The sequence below is a fragment of the Phocoena sinus genome, chromosome 12 (genome assembly GCF_008692025.1).
Source record: "Phocoena sinus isolate mPhoSin1 chromosome 12, mPhoSin1.pri, whole genome shotgun sequence".
Classification (NCBI taxonomy): domain Eukaryota; kingdom Metazoa; phylum Chordata; class Mammalia; order Artiodactyla; family Phocoenidae; genus Phocoena; species Phocoena sinus.
The window spans coordinates 78698465-78715806 of record NC_045774.1 but is presented as its reverse complement, the minus strand read 5'-3'; the positions used below and the strand labels follow the sequence as shown (position 1 = coordinate 78715806).

The following is a 17342-nucleotide window of genomic DNA, read 5'->3' as shown; positions in this document are numbered from 1 at the left end:
GACTGATGTCGGTTGACATGCTGCAGTAAATAAGGAGTTGTATCTTGCCACGGGGATTAGGTTTTTAAGGTCAACTGTAGGAGAATAATGTCTGTTATCACTACTTTGATTTGGTGTTTTTTCAGTTGGGCACCATTTGAAGTAGTTGTCTTGCTCTGTATGGTACATGAAAACTGTGTATTTTTAAACTCTAGAATCACGCTTGGTTTGGCATCTTCAAGTGATCTCACTATGTGAGAAAAGCTCAGGAAATGGGACTGATTGGGAGAACAGCTGATTGAGTTATTGCCTCTCAATTTATACTAGGGCATTTGTTTACTGAATGAAATAGTTGAAGAAATTGACTACACTATTTAAATTACTTTTCTCCTTTTTTGCAGTGCACACGTATTTCATTTGTATAAGGTTCATGTTTATATGACACAGTTTCTGTGTAATAGATAGGTATAGACAGGAATACTTTGCTACAAAAATAACTTGATTGTAGTGACTAGCTCTTAACTGCCTGAGGATTTGGACAAGTTTTATTTAAATATAGGTGTTCTTGCTTCAAGAAAGCATAAAAATACAGACTTTTGAAAGAGAAATTGAAAAGGTTATTCTTTGCGTGCTTTATTATTTCAAATAGTATGTTTTCGATCACAACGTTTGGACTTTTATATATGTTAAATGTATTTTTCCAGGAGCACTTTTATCTTGCTGTTTTCCCATCCTATCTTGCTTATATTAGTATTCTTTTGCCCTTTTAATAACTTGTACCAAAATAAGTTAAATCCTGTTTAAAATACCTTGAAGTCATGCTTTTAAAAACTTGGAAATGGTATGCTCTATAATAAACAATATTTGTATATTTGGCATCAAAGTTCCTGCTCAGTTTTCATTATTTTCTGGTAAATCTTCTGTTTCTTTAAGAAAATCATTGATTTTTAAGGATTTAGATTCTTGAAACAGACCTTTAAAAGAATTCATTTCAAATATTTCTACGAGTCATTTATTTTCATACTGCCCAGCACCTACGTTGGCTTGTGTCATTTTATTTTGTTGAAAAGTCTATGAATATAACCAAACATGAAGGAAAAATATACAGAGTTGAGGAACTCATCCATAACTACTATCCTAGCATAATTATTTTCATTTTTGTATTTTTTTAAATTATTTGTGCAAAAGCAAGCCTGTTTTACTTTGTTTTAATCATGTTTTTTTAACTTGTATAATTTTCCATATTTTCACAATTTTAATTTCTCTAGTGTACACAGTATTTCATTTTATGTTCTACGTTTGCTAACCATTCCTGTTATTGAACAATTGAGTTGTTTTCAAACTATTGTAGCTTCTGTTACTAAAGATACCTAGCATACGTAGCACAAAATCTTTATATATATATACATGTATTTAAATATACATAAATATTTAATAATATAATTGATACCTAGTGTTTAAAGTTTAATAAATTTTAGGGTCTGAGTAGTAGAAACAACTCTGTAGATGACATAATCCAGGTTTTTTACTTAAAAGTAACTTATTTTATACTTGTGATATTTACATGCTAAGACAGATTTTGTATTCGTAATTACTAGCATTAATTTTAACATCATGTACTATAAGTTCTGTGTGTGTTCTTTTTAAAAATTATGTAATGTTTCTTATTGATACAGATGGCTTAAGCAAAATCAGACTAAACTACAGTGATGAATCAGCTGAAGGTAGTAAAATGCTTGAAGATGAACTCATCGACTTCTCAGAAGATCAGGATAACCAGGTGAAACCTAACGCTTGGCAAAAAGTTCTAGTGTTTTATATAATTAAAAGCTTCCCTGGGCTTTCCCTGGTGGCGCAGTGGTTGAGACTCTGCCTACCGATGCAGGGGACGCGGGTTCGTGCCCCGGTCCGGGAAGATCCCACATGCCGCGGAGCGGCTGGGCCCGTGAGCCATGGCTGCTGAGCCTACGCGTCCGGAGCCTGTGCTCCGCAACAGGAGAGGCCACAACAGTGAGAGGCCCGGGTACAGAAGAAAAAAAAAAAGTTGTTCTTTAGATTTTTATAGGCGATTACTTCAAACGGTTAACTCATGCCTTCTGTACTTGGATCTCATCTCACAACACAAATTTGGTTTTCAGTTCAGAAGTTGCCGGGATAGATGTATGAACGTTGTTTCATTTTTTGTTTTGGGGTTTTTGTTTGTTTGTTTAGTTTGCCATTGAGGACTAAACTAATATCACCCCCCGTGGAAAGTTTCCATGTGAAATGGATCCTCCCGCCGCGACCCAGCGACCGCCCACCACCCCTACCGCACCCCTTTCCGTTGCTCTTTTAAAGCATTTGTGCGCCGTGCTTAACCTTCGGTCTTACTTAACACTCAGGAGGCAAGTGTTCACGTTTTCGATTATGTGGTGTGTGGTGCACGAACACAGCAGAATTACACTATTTTTACCACCTAATGATTTTTCCTTTCATCTAATCTGCTGTATATGCATCATGGCAGGAGCAGATCATGTTTAGTTAAAATTAACGTAGGTCGATTCTCATATTTCCTTAGAGTCTTATTTGCCCTAATAAGCTTTATTAACACCAAGAATAAAGTATATTTTTGAAAATATTTTATAACTTCAGTTAAACAGGCATTTTCTACTGACAGAAAAGCTTATTCCATTTCCTTTTTCTGCCTCTTCCTTAGTTGTTAAGACAAACTTTGAGTTTATCTAGTAGTAAAGATAACTTTGTACTGCACCATTTTTCCTTTTTGCTCAATCCTCTTGTGAACAAAAAACATTTTTGTGATGTCCCTTGGTCTACAGTGCGTGGCTATGAAATACAATTTTTCCTTCTAATATATACAGACACATATCTGGATTACATTCAAGGTTTATAATGAGCACTTCATATGCTCGTTTTTGGTCATAGCAGTTACGTGAACTAGTTAATCTAACCGTGTATTACTACTATTATCATTCCTACTGTTGACTGTTTCATTCAAAAGGTTGCCAGAAGCTTTCCCACAGGACAAAAAAAGCTTTGTTTGTTTTACATTCAAGGTAATCAGTAGAATAAGACACACTATCATAAAGCTGTCTTCTGTCACGTGAAGTGGGTAAAGGGTTTTGTCAAGTAAAACAGTGTTTCCAAAAACCTTTAAATGTTTCTGATAAGAAAAAAATTTTTGTGTGAAAAGATGATAAATATAAGTCATTCATGTCCTATTGTGAAAACAGTTGTTTTAGCCAACAAATTAAATTTTTGTAAAAATACCTAAAATCAGAGCCATAATGTTTGACTAGAGAAGAATCAGTCATGGTATACTTCATCTTTAAAAATTTAGATTGAGTAAATAGATGTAACAAGTTTTCTTAGACCTCTGATTGATGGTTTCTTTCATTAAGATGCCTGTGTTGTAGTGTTACATCATTGGAATTGAGTGACGTAACACATTTTCTAATGTCTGATCACCTAAACAGAAAAATATTTTTTTACATATTTGCTACAAGGATTTTTATCCTCAATAGTGCTATTTTGTTACGTTATTAGTAATTTAGATTGTATATTTTCAATACTAACAGTAGGCTCTCTTTTACAGGATGACAGCAGTGATGATGGATTCCTTGCCGATGACAACTGCAATTCTGAAATAGGACAGTGGCATTTAAAACCTACTATCTGTAAACAGTAAGCATTAACCGTACATCTTGCAAACTACATGATAGTTTTTTTTTTTAACTGTTACTCTTTTTTTTTTTTAATTTTACTTATTTTTGGCTGGATTGGGTCTTCATTGCTGTGCGCGTGCTTTCTTTAGTTGCGGAGAGCAGGGGCTGCTCTTCGTTGCGGTTCGCAGGCTTCTCATTGCACATGGGCTCTAGATGTGTGGGCTCAGTAGTTGTGGCGCACGGGCTTAGTTGCTCCGTGGCGTGTGGGATCTCCCCAGACCAGGGCTTAAACCCATGTCCCCTGCATTGGTAGGCGGATTCTTAAACCACCGCGCCACCAGGGAAGACCCTACATGATAATTTTTATTCACGTACCCTCTTAGAATAAAACATTAACCATACTGTTTTAATTAAAACAGGTATTTAAGCAAAAATCACAGAAGCTTTCAGAGTCAGTGGGGAAAATTAGGTCCTGCCCAATGTCCAAGGTTTGAGTTGGGAAGAATGGAAATTATTTCAGTTCTCCATTTGCCCATTTTCCATGTCTGTGCGTCTGCATAGAAAACCACTACTCCTTTTGGATATATAGTGATTTGGAGCAGGAAAGGACAAAGAATGTCATTCAAATTCACGTCAGTAACATGGGAATTGGAGTTTACACTGGTTCCATAGCTACTGTGTGAAGGCTGTGGAGTGACTTAAGGCAGTCCTAAGGGACATGTTCCAGGTGGGAAACCCAGGGAATTCCCTGGCAGTCCAGTGGTTAGGATTCTGCGCTCTCACTGCTGAGGGCGTGGGTTCAATCCCTGGTTGGGGAACTAAGATCCCGCAAGCCGTGGTGCAGCAAAAAAAAAAAAAAAAAAAAAAAAAAAAAAAAACAAAGAAACAGATGGAAACCCCAAATTGAGAGTGAGTCTATTTTGGTTCTCAGAAGTACATGTTCTGAGATCTTGCCAGGGTCTGCAGACTTCTTAGGCGATGAAGTAGTACTTATTTCTAGACTTCATCTCTTTTGACTTTTTGTAGGAAATCTTGTCTGAAACTCCATTAATAGCATTTGAAAAGCAAACTTCATTTATAAAGGAAAACATAGAGACCTAGAGCAGTTGAGAGATTTTTTCCAAATCCCATAAAATGTTAGCCAGGAAGAACCTAGATCTTTAATCATTTCAGGACTTTTTGCACTACATTAGACTTCCTCACTTACTTGGGTTTAACAACAAAATTTTAAAAGTTGAGTATTATTTATACTGAGTGTTCTGAAGTGGAACCTCGCCCAAAACACTGGATTCTAAACTAATTCTTTTATGTGAAGATCACCTGGGTTTTTTTATCTAAAATAGATTTTAGTTAAAAATGGGATTATTTTTCTTCTACTTTTGCATGGTCTCACTTTTGGTAATTTGGAATATGCAGATGTTCAAATTTTCTGAATTGTTTTGACTTTCTACTAAATTTTTAAGTGTTTTTAGGAACTTTGGTGAACTATATTCATAACTTAGATATGATTAAATTATTACTCTTTAATTCAGTATTTAATATAACCATGGATAGTTAAGTATTATTAGGGTGTTATCCGCCCCCCCCCCCAGCAAGTTTTACTGAGTCATACAAAGTGAATTTTTAAGGTTTGAAATTTTATTGTTAATGTACATCTTTTTATGCCTTTTAAACATTATAAAGTATTAATATTTGGTCATTTCTACCGTATAGACCTTGTATCCTACTGATGGACTCACTCAGAGGGCCTTCTCGGTCAAATGTTGTAAAAATTCTAAGAGAGTAAGTTCAAAACTCTACCTGTACTTTGTATTCTGGTGGGAATGAGGAACTATGTATATTTATATGTATGTATTCTTACTATATACACATCATTGCAGGTATTTAGAAGTGGAGTGGGAAGTTAAAAAAGGATGCAAAAGAAGTTTTTCCAAAGATGTTATGAAAGGCTCTAATCCAAAAGTACCCCAGCAAAACAACTTCAGTGATTGTGGTGTATACGTATTGCAGTATGTAGAGAGCTTTTTTGAGGTGGGTTTCAGTTTGTTGGATCTGATTTAATAAATAATAAAATGGTGTGTTTGATCTCATGTTAGTGTAAAAAACACAGTAAGCAAATATTTTGAAGAGATTGAAAACTGTTGTTTCAAAAATTATTCCAAGGAGCAAAGACTCTTAAATTGGAGAGTTTTTAAGGCATAAAATAAAAATGACCATACTCCATCAAATCCAAGGCTTGTTGACCTCATTACTCATCACTAATCAGTTCCTCTCCACTGGCTCTTTCTGCCTTATGAAATCTCTCCCATGATTCGGGCTATATCTTTTACCTTCTTTTCTCCCCTTCACAGATATATTTCTGGACAAGTGTTTATATTCATTGTCTTCATTTCCACGAATCCTATTTGCTTCTCAAATCTCTATAATCCGGCTTGACCCTCACCCTTATATTGGAATTGTTCCTGACCTCGCAGCACCGTTTGACACTGTTTTATTCCTTCCACATAACACGTTCTTCCTTTGACTTCAGAGGTACAATACCACGCACACCTCCCTTGGATATTCTTTTTTTTTTTAAACATCTTTATTGGAGTATAATTGCTTTACATTGTTGTGTTAGTTTCTGCTTTATAACAAGGTGAATCAGCTATACATATACATATATCCCCATATCTCCTCCCTCTTGCATTTCCCTCCCACCCTCCCTATCCCACCCCTCTAAGTGGTCACAAAGCACCGAGCTGATCTCCCTGTGCCATGCGGCTGCTTCCCACTAGCTATCTGTTTTACGTTTGGTAGTGTATATATGTCCATGCCACTCTCTCACTTCGTCCCAGCTTACCCTTCCCCCTCCTTGTGTCCTCAAGTCCATTCTCTGCGTCTGCGTCTTTATTCCTGTCCTGCCCCTAGGTTCTGCAGAACCTTTTTTTTTTTTTAGATTCCATACATATGTGTTAGCATATGGTATTTGTTTTTCTCTTTCTAACTTACTTCACTCTGTATGACAGACGCTGGGTCCATCCACCTCACTACAAATAACTCAATTTCATTTCTTTTTATGGCTGAGTAATATTCCATTGTATATATGTGCCACATCTTCTTTATCCATTCATCTGTCGATGGACACTTAGATTGCTTCCATGTCCTGGCTATTGTAAATAGAGCTACAGTGAACACTGTGGTACATGACTTTTTGAATTATAGTTTTCTCAGGGTATATGCCCAGCAGTGGGATTGCTGGGTCATACGGCAGTTCTATTTTTAGTTTTTTAAGGAACCTCCGTACTGTTCTCCATAGTGGCTGTATCAATTTACATTACCACCAACAGTGCAAGAGGGTTCCCTGTTCTCCACACCCTCTCCAGCAATTTTTTTTAATTTATTTATTTTATTTATTTATTTTTGGCTGCATTGGGTCTTTGTTGCTGCGTATGGACTTTCCCTGGTTGCAGTGAGCAGGGGCTATTCTTCATTGCGGTGTGCGGGCTTCTCATTGCAGTGACTTCTCTTGTGTGGAGCACAGACTCTAGGCACGCGGGCTCAGTAGCTGTGGCTCTTGGGCTCTAGAGCGCAGGCTCTGTAGTTGTGGCACACGGGCTTAGTTGTTCCGCGGCATGTGGGATCTTCCCAGACCAGGGTTCGAACCCGTGTCCCCTGCATTGGCAGGCGGATTCTTAATCACTGCGCCACCAGGGAAGCCCTCCAGCATTTATTGTTTGTAGATTTTCTGATAATGCCCATTCTAACTGGTGTGAGGTGATACCTCATTGTAGTTTTGATTTGCATTTCTCTGATGATTATTGATGTTGAGCGTGTCCTTTCATGTGTTTGTTGGCAATCTGTATATCTTCTTTGGAGAAATGTCTATTTAGGTCTCCTGTCCATTTTTGGATTGGGTTTGTTTTTTTGATACTGACCTGCATGAGCTGCTTGTATATTTTGGAGATTAATCCTTTGTCAGTTGCTTCATTTGCAAATATTTTCTCCCCTTCTGAGGGTTGTCTTTTTGTCTTGTTTATGGTTTCCTTTGCTGTGCAAAAGCTTTTAAGCCCATTTGTTTATTTTTGTTTTTATTTCCATTACTCTAGGAGGTCGGTCAAAAAAGATCTTGCTGTGATTTATGTCAAAGAGTGTTCTTACTATGTTTTCCTCTAAGAGTTTGATAGTGCCTGGCCTTATATTTAGGTCTTTTTTTTTTTTTTTTTTTTTTTTGGCACTACGCGGGCCTCTCACTGTTGTGGCCTCTCCCGTTGCGGAGCACAGACTCTGGCCGCGCAGGCTCAGCGGCCACGGCTTACAGGCCCGGCCGCTCTGCGGCATGTGGGATCTTCCTGGATCAGGGCACGAACCCGTGTACCCTGCATCGGCAGGCGGACTCTCAACCACTGCGCCACCAGGGAAGCCCACATTTAGGTCTTTAATCCATTTTGAGTTTATTTTTGTGTATGGTGTTAGAGAGTGTTCTAATCTCATACTTTTACATGTAGCTGTCCAGTTTTCCCAGCACCACTTACTGAAGAGGCTGTCTTTTCTCCATTATATATTCTTGCCTCCTTTATCAACAATAAGGTAACCATATGTGTGTGGGTTTCTCTCTGGGCTCTCTTGGATATTCTTTACGGTTATCTTGACTTCTTCCTCTTCTTCATCCACCACCCGTGGTGCCATAAGCCCTGTGAGTTCTGTCACTTAGTGTCACTTATGTTCAGTTATTTACCCCTGCTACCACTAAGTCCATTTCATTATCCTCACTATTCCAAACTGCTGCACCAGCCTCTGACGTGGCCTCTTGCCTTGTATTTTTCACAGTTGTTTTCCCAAAACCCAAATCTAATTGTGTTGCTTTTCTGCTTTAAATCTTATAATGGCTTCCTGTTATTCTTGAGTTAAAGACCAGAATCCTTCAGTGGCCTGCATCATCCAACTCCTGTTCAAGCTTCTAGCCTCATTTCTACCATTCTCACTCCAGCATTCTACACACCATCCCCCTGGATGTCATTCAGCCTCTCCTGTTGTGTCATATTGTCTCTTGCCTCCAGGCGTTGGTATATATTTCATTACCTGGAATACTCTTCCCTGTTGCTTCTGTCATTCCTTATTTGGCTAACTCCTACTCATTCTTCAGGTCTTAGCATAAACATCACTTCTTGAAATTGTGCTAAGCCCTTAGATATGTATTTGCATAGGACTCAGCTTCTCCTGCCTTAATACTTGTCATATTCATTGTTTTAATTGTTGAGTTATCTATCTCGACTGGAGTTAGCAGTCACTTTCATAAGGCACCAGGTAGTCAGGTAGGAAATATTTCAGGCTCTGCGGCCATACGGTCTCTACACTCGGTTCTGCTATTGCGGCATGAAAGAAAGCATCCACAGGCAGCATGTAGATGAGTTACTGTGGGTGTGTTCCAGTAAGGCTTTTATTTACAAGAACAGGCAATAGGCAGAATGTGGCCCACTAGCTGTAGTTTGCTGGCCCCTGATCTAGACTATAAGATCTGTAGGCAGAAACTGTCTTGTCTTACATCTCCAGTGCCCAGCACAGTGCCTGCATGAAATAGATAATGAGTAAGTACTGATTTTTTTCATTTCTTCTCTGGAATGCTTTTGTGATTGAAACCAAGATACTTTTTATTATAGTTTTCTAAGGTGCATTTAATGTTTTTATTTTCAGAATCCAATTCTCAATTTTGAACTGCCCATGAATTTGGAAAACTGGTTTCCTCCCCCAAGAATGAGAACGAAAAGAGAAGAAATCCGAAACATCATTCTGAAGTTGCAGGAGGATCAGAGGAGCAAGGAGAAAAAAAAGCATAAGGACACGACAGAAACATCTTTAGGCAAAGGAGCAGAACGATATATCAGTAGCATCTCAGTTTGACCATTTTTGATGCTTGTCAGTATTGCCTTCAGCAACTGAGTGACTTTCAAGGGTATAGACAATAAAGAACTGAAGTGCTCACTATGCAGTGATTTGGAAATGTTAATGCTTGTATAATAAATGTCATATAATTTCCAATGGAGTCTGTATGAAATAAAAGTCTGTAAATATGTCAATGAGGTCAATTTTTCCAGCATTTATAATTATTTTTTTTCACTTGTTAGGAAGCTGTTGTTATGTATTTTCTGTTAATAGTACTTAAAACTGCAACTTCTAAACACAAAATAAATAAAAAGAAAATATTTATAGGAGGAGATGATTAAGTTGATATCCTTTAGTGAGATTGTATTAAATTCTTCAGTGGGTGTGTATCTATGATAATCTTTTGACCTTTGCATTTGTTTTAAAATAACTTGAAATGTGAAAATAAGATTAAATCAAAGGCATTTTGAACATGAAAGACATCCTCATATGTTTGTATAGCAGGAAAAAGTAACAGCTTTTAATTCAGACACTCCCTTGTGTTTAGAGAACTTGGCCCCAAAAGTGTAATAAATATTTATAGTTTTACTCAAACATTTAAGAAGAAGCAGTATTTAGAGCACGTCAAAGAAAAATAACTTTGAATTATACTACTAAATATTAACTATACTTTATCATACATTATTGTCAAGTACATTTCTGAAGATGTCAGAGACTCAGGTTAAAACTATTTTGGTAAGTACAACTTGAATTTCAAATATCTCATGTTACCTTTCTATATTATAGCTTAAAGTATCTACAATCTGTGATATAGTTAATTGATAAACATTTTTAACCTGTGAGCACAGGAATTTAAATAGGAATTTACTATTTTTTGTAATGACTTTTGCTATTTTATCATTGCTCATTTTGTTCTTGTTATTTTGATAAACAGAGTATCAGACTTTTTGCACCTGAGTTTTTTAGTGTAAATTATTTTTACATGTAAAAGTGCTGTCTTTAATCAGTTGCATAATGCAGAAAAAATCTCCTATATTGAATTCCCCTTTAAAAATACTAAAATGTGATGGTTTTGATGACAGATTTACAACTCATGTAGGAATCTTGCATATATCTGCTGAAACTGTTATTTTCAAATGAAATGTTGCACAGTTCTTTCGAATTAACTTTGAGATGTGAAATTATATATTTTAAAGGTCATTTTTTTGTTAAATAATTTAAAAAGCACATATAACAAACATAGTTGAGAATAAAAGGAAGACCGTTTTTCATCAGCAATTACTTTATTTTTAATCTGGCCATTTCTGGCATTGAAACCAACATTTTAGGCTACTTACTTGGATTTAATAAAGTCCATGGATGTGTTTGGGGCAGATTGTGGGTATTGTTAACAACAACCAAAAAATATGTATATATTTATATTTAGACACACTCATTAAGGGAAACATTAAAATGTAAGTTTAAGGAACATCACCATTAGTGGTATTGATTATGGATTTGTTACTTTGAACTGTCTTAACATTTTTATTTATTATTACATTATTTCTTTTTAAGGAATACCCTAGAGCTCTTAACTCAGATATGAAAAGAGTTTAATTTTATTATTTACTGAATATGGACCAAAAAATGGAAATTTTTTAAAACCTGATAGCAGTAGGCAAAATTGGCATATTTAATTTTTTTACTGTCCTGTATTTTGTCAGAATTTGAAGGTACTGAAAGAACTATTCTGAAATGCTTGTTTTTGTTTCAATTTCTAATGGTTACATTTTGCACTCTTAATTTTTGAAAAGATAAAAAGGTAACCTGTTCCTTGGGCCAATTCAGTCAATCACGTTTTGACACATGAAAAATTCTATTTTTTAAAAGTTATGCTAATGGCTCTGCTTTGGAGATAAATCTTTGGAGACTGCCAGGTTGAGCTCCAGAATTAGACTTGAGACTCTTTCTTCGTTGTTTATGCGCATTTACTCGTTAATTGTGTACTCTGGTACTTTTATATGTGGTTTAAAGTGGGTATCAACCTTTTTAAATGTATTATTAGTGCTTAGAAGTTGTGAAACAGTTTTAAAGCTTAGAGGTTTGTTACTAGATGCTGAAACTGCATGACGAGTATCTGGTGTCTTAACTAATTAGATAGATTTGTTGTATTTGTTTTCTTGTTGGATAGAATAACAGTTAATCATTTTTAGAAGAGTTTTAGATTACTTGCCATAAAATTTGTATGTGTCTTAGCTCTTGGTAGTTTAGGAGCAAAGGTGGCATTTAACTAGTCCTTTTCCTTTGATGTTGCTAAGACAGCTGAAAACTTAATGGTATTATTTCAGATTCACATAAACCTAAATAAGTTAAGCATAGTAACCTGTGCTTAAACTATTAGTCAATTAAATGTAGGCGGTCTTATTTGAAAGGATAAAATAATTATCTAAATTATATCTTGCTTTAAGTCACCAAAATGAATTCTGTATTTTTTTCTTTAAAAAACTATGATCTCCGAAAACTGTAAGATATAAAAAGAATAACAGGGCTTTCCTGGTGGCGCAGTGGTTGACAGTCCGCCTGCCGATGCAGGGGACGCGGGTTCGTGCCCCGGTCCGGGAAGATCCCGCGTGCCGCGGAGCGGCTAGGCCCGTGAGCCATGGGCGCTGAGCCTGCGCGTCCGGAGCCTGTGCTCCGCAACGGGAGAGGCCACAACAGTGAGAGGCGCGCGTACCGCAAGAAACAAAAACAAAACAAAATAACAGTTTTAATTTCCCAGAGATTAAAAATTAAAGTCTCAGAAAATTCACTGAAGAGGAATAATAAAGAATGTATTTTAATATATATGATCAAGAGTTGGTGGGAAAAAAGCTACTGGGATATAGTGACAGAAAGGGTAATATAGTTAGAAGAAACAGAATCTGTAAGAGATGAGGTGGTGTAGTGCTGCATATCTAGAAGAGGTACAGACAACAAGGTGGCTCAGTAGTAGATTGCTCTGAGGACAGAAGGAGAAGGGAGAGATATTTGGGGGAGGATACTACAGCCTGTCTAGCCAGGGGACTATCAATGGATAGTTTAAGGCACCCGAACTCACAGAGGCCAACACCAGACCCTATTAGGAAATGTAATCTTCTGAAGAATGTCCTAAAATACTCCAGCAAGACTTTCTGGTGCATTTGTTGTTTCCCTACTCCCGAGAAGAAGAAAAAAAGTTAAGGGAACTGCTCTTTGAAACTTAAATTTAACCACAGAGGAAGTATTGGTTGATCAAGTGGAAGAAATGTGTACCTTGGGGGGAAATAGACCTCCCATCTTAATTCTGATAATCAGATCAAGAAATAATGGTAGAGAGCCCTAAAGTGCTATTCAGGAAATCAGAGTGCAGTGTACTCAGAGGAAAACACCACAGACCTATGGCCTGAAACAGAATGAAAAAAGCTAAAAAGCTTGGAGGTCTTCACTGCCTTTATCACAAATAACAGTTACGTTGTGCTTATTGTAAAAGATTACAGTGAGGAACATATTATCCAAAACAAGGATTTTCTAGAAATGTTTATCAGAATCACCTGGGGAGCTTTTCAGAATACGCATGCATGCCTAGGGTCTTAACCCCAGTGATGCCATGAATTTTCAAATAATTCCTCAAGTAATTCTATTACGCACTTCCCACTGATGTAAAAGGATCAATATTTGTCCCTGACAACTTTCAAGTTGCTGGTCCCAAAGGTAATGAGGCTTGTCCGCATTTTCTTCTCTCAGATGCCGTGAGATAGCCCTTTACCCCCAACTCCCAAATTCTCATTAAGAACTTGATGGGTAAACTTAATAAATTGCTGTTACTAAGCCTTGCAGAATTATAAAGAAATTATTAAGGTACTCAAAGGTTAGAGACTGGCGGATACCTTGTTAATCAAAAGGCAAAAAGTAGATTCTGCAAATTGTAAGATAGAACATCAACTCTTGATGAGATTCTAAAATGGATTAATAAATGGATGATTTGTGAACTCTTAATGGTCACCAGGAGTTATGGGATCACTATATATAACCAAGGTGGTTTTATATTTTCACTAGGATTCTGAACCTGTCAATCTGTAGAGTGCAGCCAGACTAGCAGTTCTCAAAGTATGTTTGCTAACTCTAGTTTTGAGAGATAGTTATAAGTTCTGTGTCAAATAAGTTGGGGAAAATTTAGAACAAATTAAGCAGGTTGCTTGGAACTAATATGCAGAATGATTAAACAAGAGGAAAATACAGAACACAGTATCCTAAATACAGAATTTGGCCATATCCTTCTCCTCTCCTGCACTGATTCTCTAAACTTCCTTATAAATACTAGCCATCAGAAGACAGAGTCAACTATTTGGAGTGTTTGTGAACTGAACTTTATGAGAAGGTGCTTTTCAAACTTACCTGAGGTCAGTTATTTTTTTACATTTTATTTTATTAATAGTTGGGTATATGGAAACTTGAAAATAAATGACTAGTGTCTTGGGGAGATGAAGTTTCATGAGAATCATTCTTTTATAATTATTGTAATGAAAAAATTACAAACCTAATTCTTATATACAAGTGGATTCTTCTAGGAGGAAAACAGATTTGATGATACTAATATTTGTAAGGTAATCAAATGCCCTAAACTCATACGCAGGTAGAAATTGTGTATAAATATGAAAGTCAGCTGAATGATTATCTAGAGGCTCTTCCTTCTGTTTATATCTGAGCCACTTAACTGCTAGCTTAAACCTCCCCTGACTTCCACTCCATCAGCCTTTTACTTTAGAGTTCAGTTGAAACACACAAACTTTATACCTAGAAGCATTTTTTTCCTCCTGTGCAAAGAAGTACTCTTTATTAACTTAATATGCTTTCAATATGTTTAATCCCTCAAGTAACTGAAAATTAGTTGTTTAAGCCTGTTATAAGACTTACTACATTTATTATAATTAGCTTTATACATGTTGACAGCAGAGGATTTGATCCAAAACAAATTAGTTGAAAAGAAATTGATCCTTAAATATTGAATAGATGTTCTGAGTACCTACTTTGTGCTAGATATTAGGGATTTAAAACAGGGAGCCAAACATACCATCTTCTCCGCTCATGGAGCTTCCTTACAATGGAAAGACAACTGTTACAGCCTCACCAATTAATAATTTTAAATAAGTGCCATGCAGGAAAAGCATAAAATGTATGAAGACAATATAGGCTAATCTAGGGAGGTTGGGGACATCTTCCCTAAAGATGTGACGTTTGAACTATTGGTAGACATAAAGTCTGAGAGGGCAAAAGAAGAATAGTGCTTGTAGACTGTGCAAAGGCCCTGAGGTAGGGGGATGTGTAACCTGTGCTAAATGGTAATGACCTCATTTATGAACTGTGTACTATATGCCAAACATGTTCTAAAATTCTAAAATGTATGAATTCATTTATTTATAATGACTTTATGAGATATGTACTCCCAATTTATAGAACTGAGGTCCAAAGAAATAGTTTCCCCAGCAAAGCTGGGCACCGTCTTACCCTATAAGCTAGGTCAACCTGGCTAGAAAAAAGAAGATGAAAATTAATGTCCATATTTTTTTAGAGATGCAATGTGGCTAAGTCTTGATTATCATGGAAACTGGTTGTATAGGGTTTTTTTTGAACTATGTTATCTTTTAGTATGTTTAAACATTTTCATAATTTAAAATACAGAATTATAGTAGGCCTGTGTAACTGGAGCTCAGAGTAAGATGGAAAGGTAGGCTGGGACCTGATCATGCAGGGCCTTGAAGCCATGTTCAAGATTTTGGTCATTACCCTAAAACGTTACCGAAGCATTTCAAACAGGAAGGACATGATGCACTATGAATGTTGAAAAGATCATGATGGCAGTAATGAAAGCATTAGAGGGGGGCAAGAATGAGTGCAAGCCTGTGCTGTAAGTAACTAATGATGAATTACCATAGCTAGGGTAAAGCATACAGTTATACCTGTGATCACAGGAATGCCAAAATAATAAGACATAATTTGCATATTTCATTTGAAGTGTTCTTCTTAGAAACAGGCAACAAAAACAGGAGGAAAGAGAGTTCCTTTGTCCCAGTCAGAGCTTTGCTTTTTTCTCTACGAACAAATGGTTATCAATGATACTTAAATATAGGACTTCCCTGGTGGCGCAGTCGTTGAGAGTCCGCCTGCCGATGCAGAGGACGCGGGTTCGTGCCCCGATCCGGGAAGATCCCTACATGCCGCAGAGCGACTGGGCCCGTGAGCCATGGGCGCTGAGCCTGCGCGTCCGGAGCCTGTGTTCCGCAACGGGAGAGGCCACAGCAGTGAGAGGCCAGCGTACCGCAAAAAAAAAAAAAAACTTAAATGTAAATGGAACATACAGCTGAAAAACGAACAGAAGATGATTAACTGAAGATATTGTTGACAGAAAATTGATTTTAAAAAGAATTATTTATAAAGCATGTGAAACTGCCAAAGGAAAAGCATTAAAAAAATTTTAAAGTGTTGTATTTTAAAAATATAAACATAATAAAAACGAAGTATAAAATTAGCATAAAATATCAACATTCCATTGTCTTCACAGGAGAAATACTTTATCAACATAAAATTAAAACAATTATAGTAGGTCAATTGCCTGACATTTCCAAACACACTTCTTTGGAAAACTGCCCAAAGCACCTGTAACAGCTAGTTACATTTTGTACCACTCGCTCTCTTATCCCAGTCTCACTTCGGTCACAGCTAACTGGATTTAGGGTCAACACCTGATCTCAAGGATGTTTATGTGTAGTGATGTGACCTAGCAGATAAAAAACAAAAAAACAAAGCCAATCAAATCCGGTCATTGGGAATTTATACTGTAAGTAAGAAAAAATTTGCAAATCGGAAGTAGCACAGAGGACAGTGTGTTAAAATGACAGTCTAATAAGTTACCTTATTTCTAAGGTGGACTTTTTTAAAATCACATTTTGACCTCTAAATTAAGGCTACATCTTATTAAGAACGAGTTTGCATTGGAATCACGTGCAAGGGTTGCTAAGACACATATTACTGGGCCCCACTCCCAATTCCTGATGCTGGATTGTCTTCAGTGGGGCCTGCAAATTTTCATTTCTAACAACGCAGGCAAGAGCACACCTTGAGAAGCCCTGGTGTATTTCTTAGTAGCATTTCCAGCCAGGTACGTGAAAACCTGATGCAGGTAAGACCAAGAGAGCACCAAGCATAAAGCATCCTAGATTCAATGAAATACTGTATGAAATTATTTGATGATACCAGCTCAATAATACTTTATTTGTACTTACAATTAAATATGAATAACTCTGAGGCATGTGATCACACCACACATCTTAGCTTTTTTTTTAAAGTGTTACAGTCTAGATTTATCTTTCCTTTATAGCCTCGTTGAACAACTTTGTATGTATTTCTTCATATTATTCTCCATATTCATATAATCTCTCTATATAGTAATATATGTATAAAGATGTATTGATTGTTTTTCTTATAAAAACTGGGATAATATAAATGTTTCTAAGCATCTTTCTTTTGTCTTTCAGCAATATCTTGTGAAAATCAACCCAAGTCACCTGGTAGAATCAAGGTCAAAGTTAATTATATGATGGACCATAATTTAGCCATCGTGTTACTCTAGGAGTCCTGATAGGCTTGGTTATGCTGTAGTAACAGTTACAAAATCTCAGTGGCTTACCCTCTCCAAAAGTTTTCTTTCTTTGGTTATGCTACATGTCCAAAAGAGGAGGGCAAGTGAGTTCTGTTCCCGTTACTCAGCCGCCCAGACTGATAAAGCTCTAGGTTGATACAAACTTCCACAGCCGCTACAGGGTAGGAAGGAAGCCTGGTGAGCAG

The 17342-nt window shown here is 36.7% G+C and overlaps 1 protein-coding gene across 12 annotated transcripts in view; it reads left to right on the top strand.

Moving 5' to 3' along the window:
• Positions 1–10383, top strand: part of SENP6 (SUMO specific peptidase 6) — a 101859-nt gene extending 91476 nt beyond the window's left edge. For all 12 annotated transcript variants that reach the window (XM_032651027.1, XM_032651026.1, XM_032651025.1 and 9 more), the window contains 5 exons: positions 1656–1759; positions 3572–3660; positions 5355–5423; positions 5522–5672; positions 9315–10383. In XM_032651027.1, the coding sequence (XP_032506918.1) occupies positions 1656–1759; positions 3572–3660; positions 5355–5423; positions 5522–5672; positions 9315–9521 (620 nt within the window). In that variant the 3' untranslated portion in view covers positions 9522–10383. The remainder of the gene's footprint in view (positions 1–1655; positions 1760–3571; positions 3661–5354; positions 5424–5521; positions 5673–9314) is intronic.
• The last annotated feature ends 6959 nt before the right edge of the window (positions 10384–17342 follow it).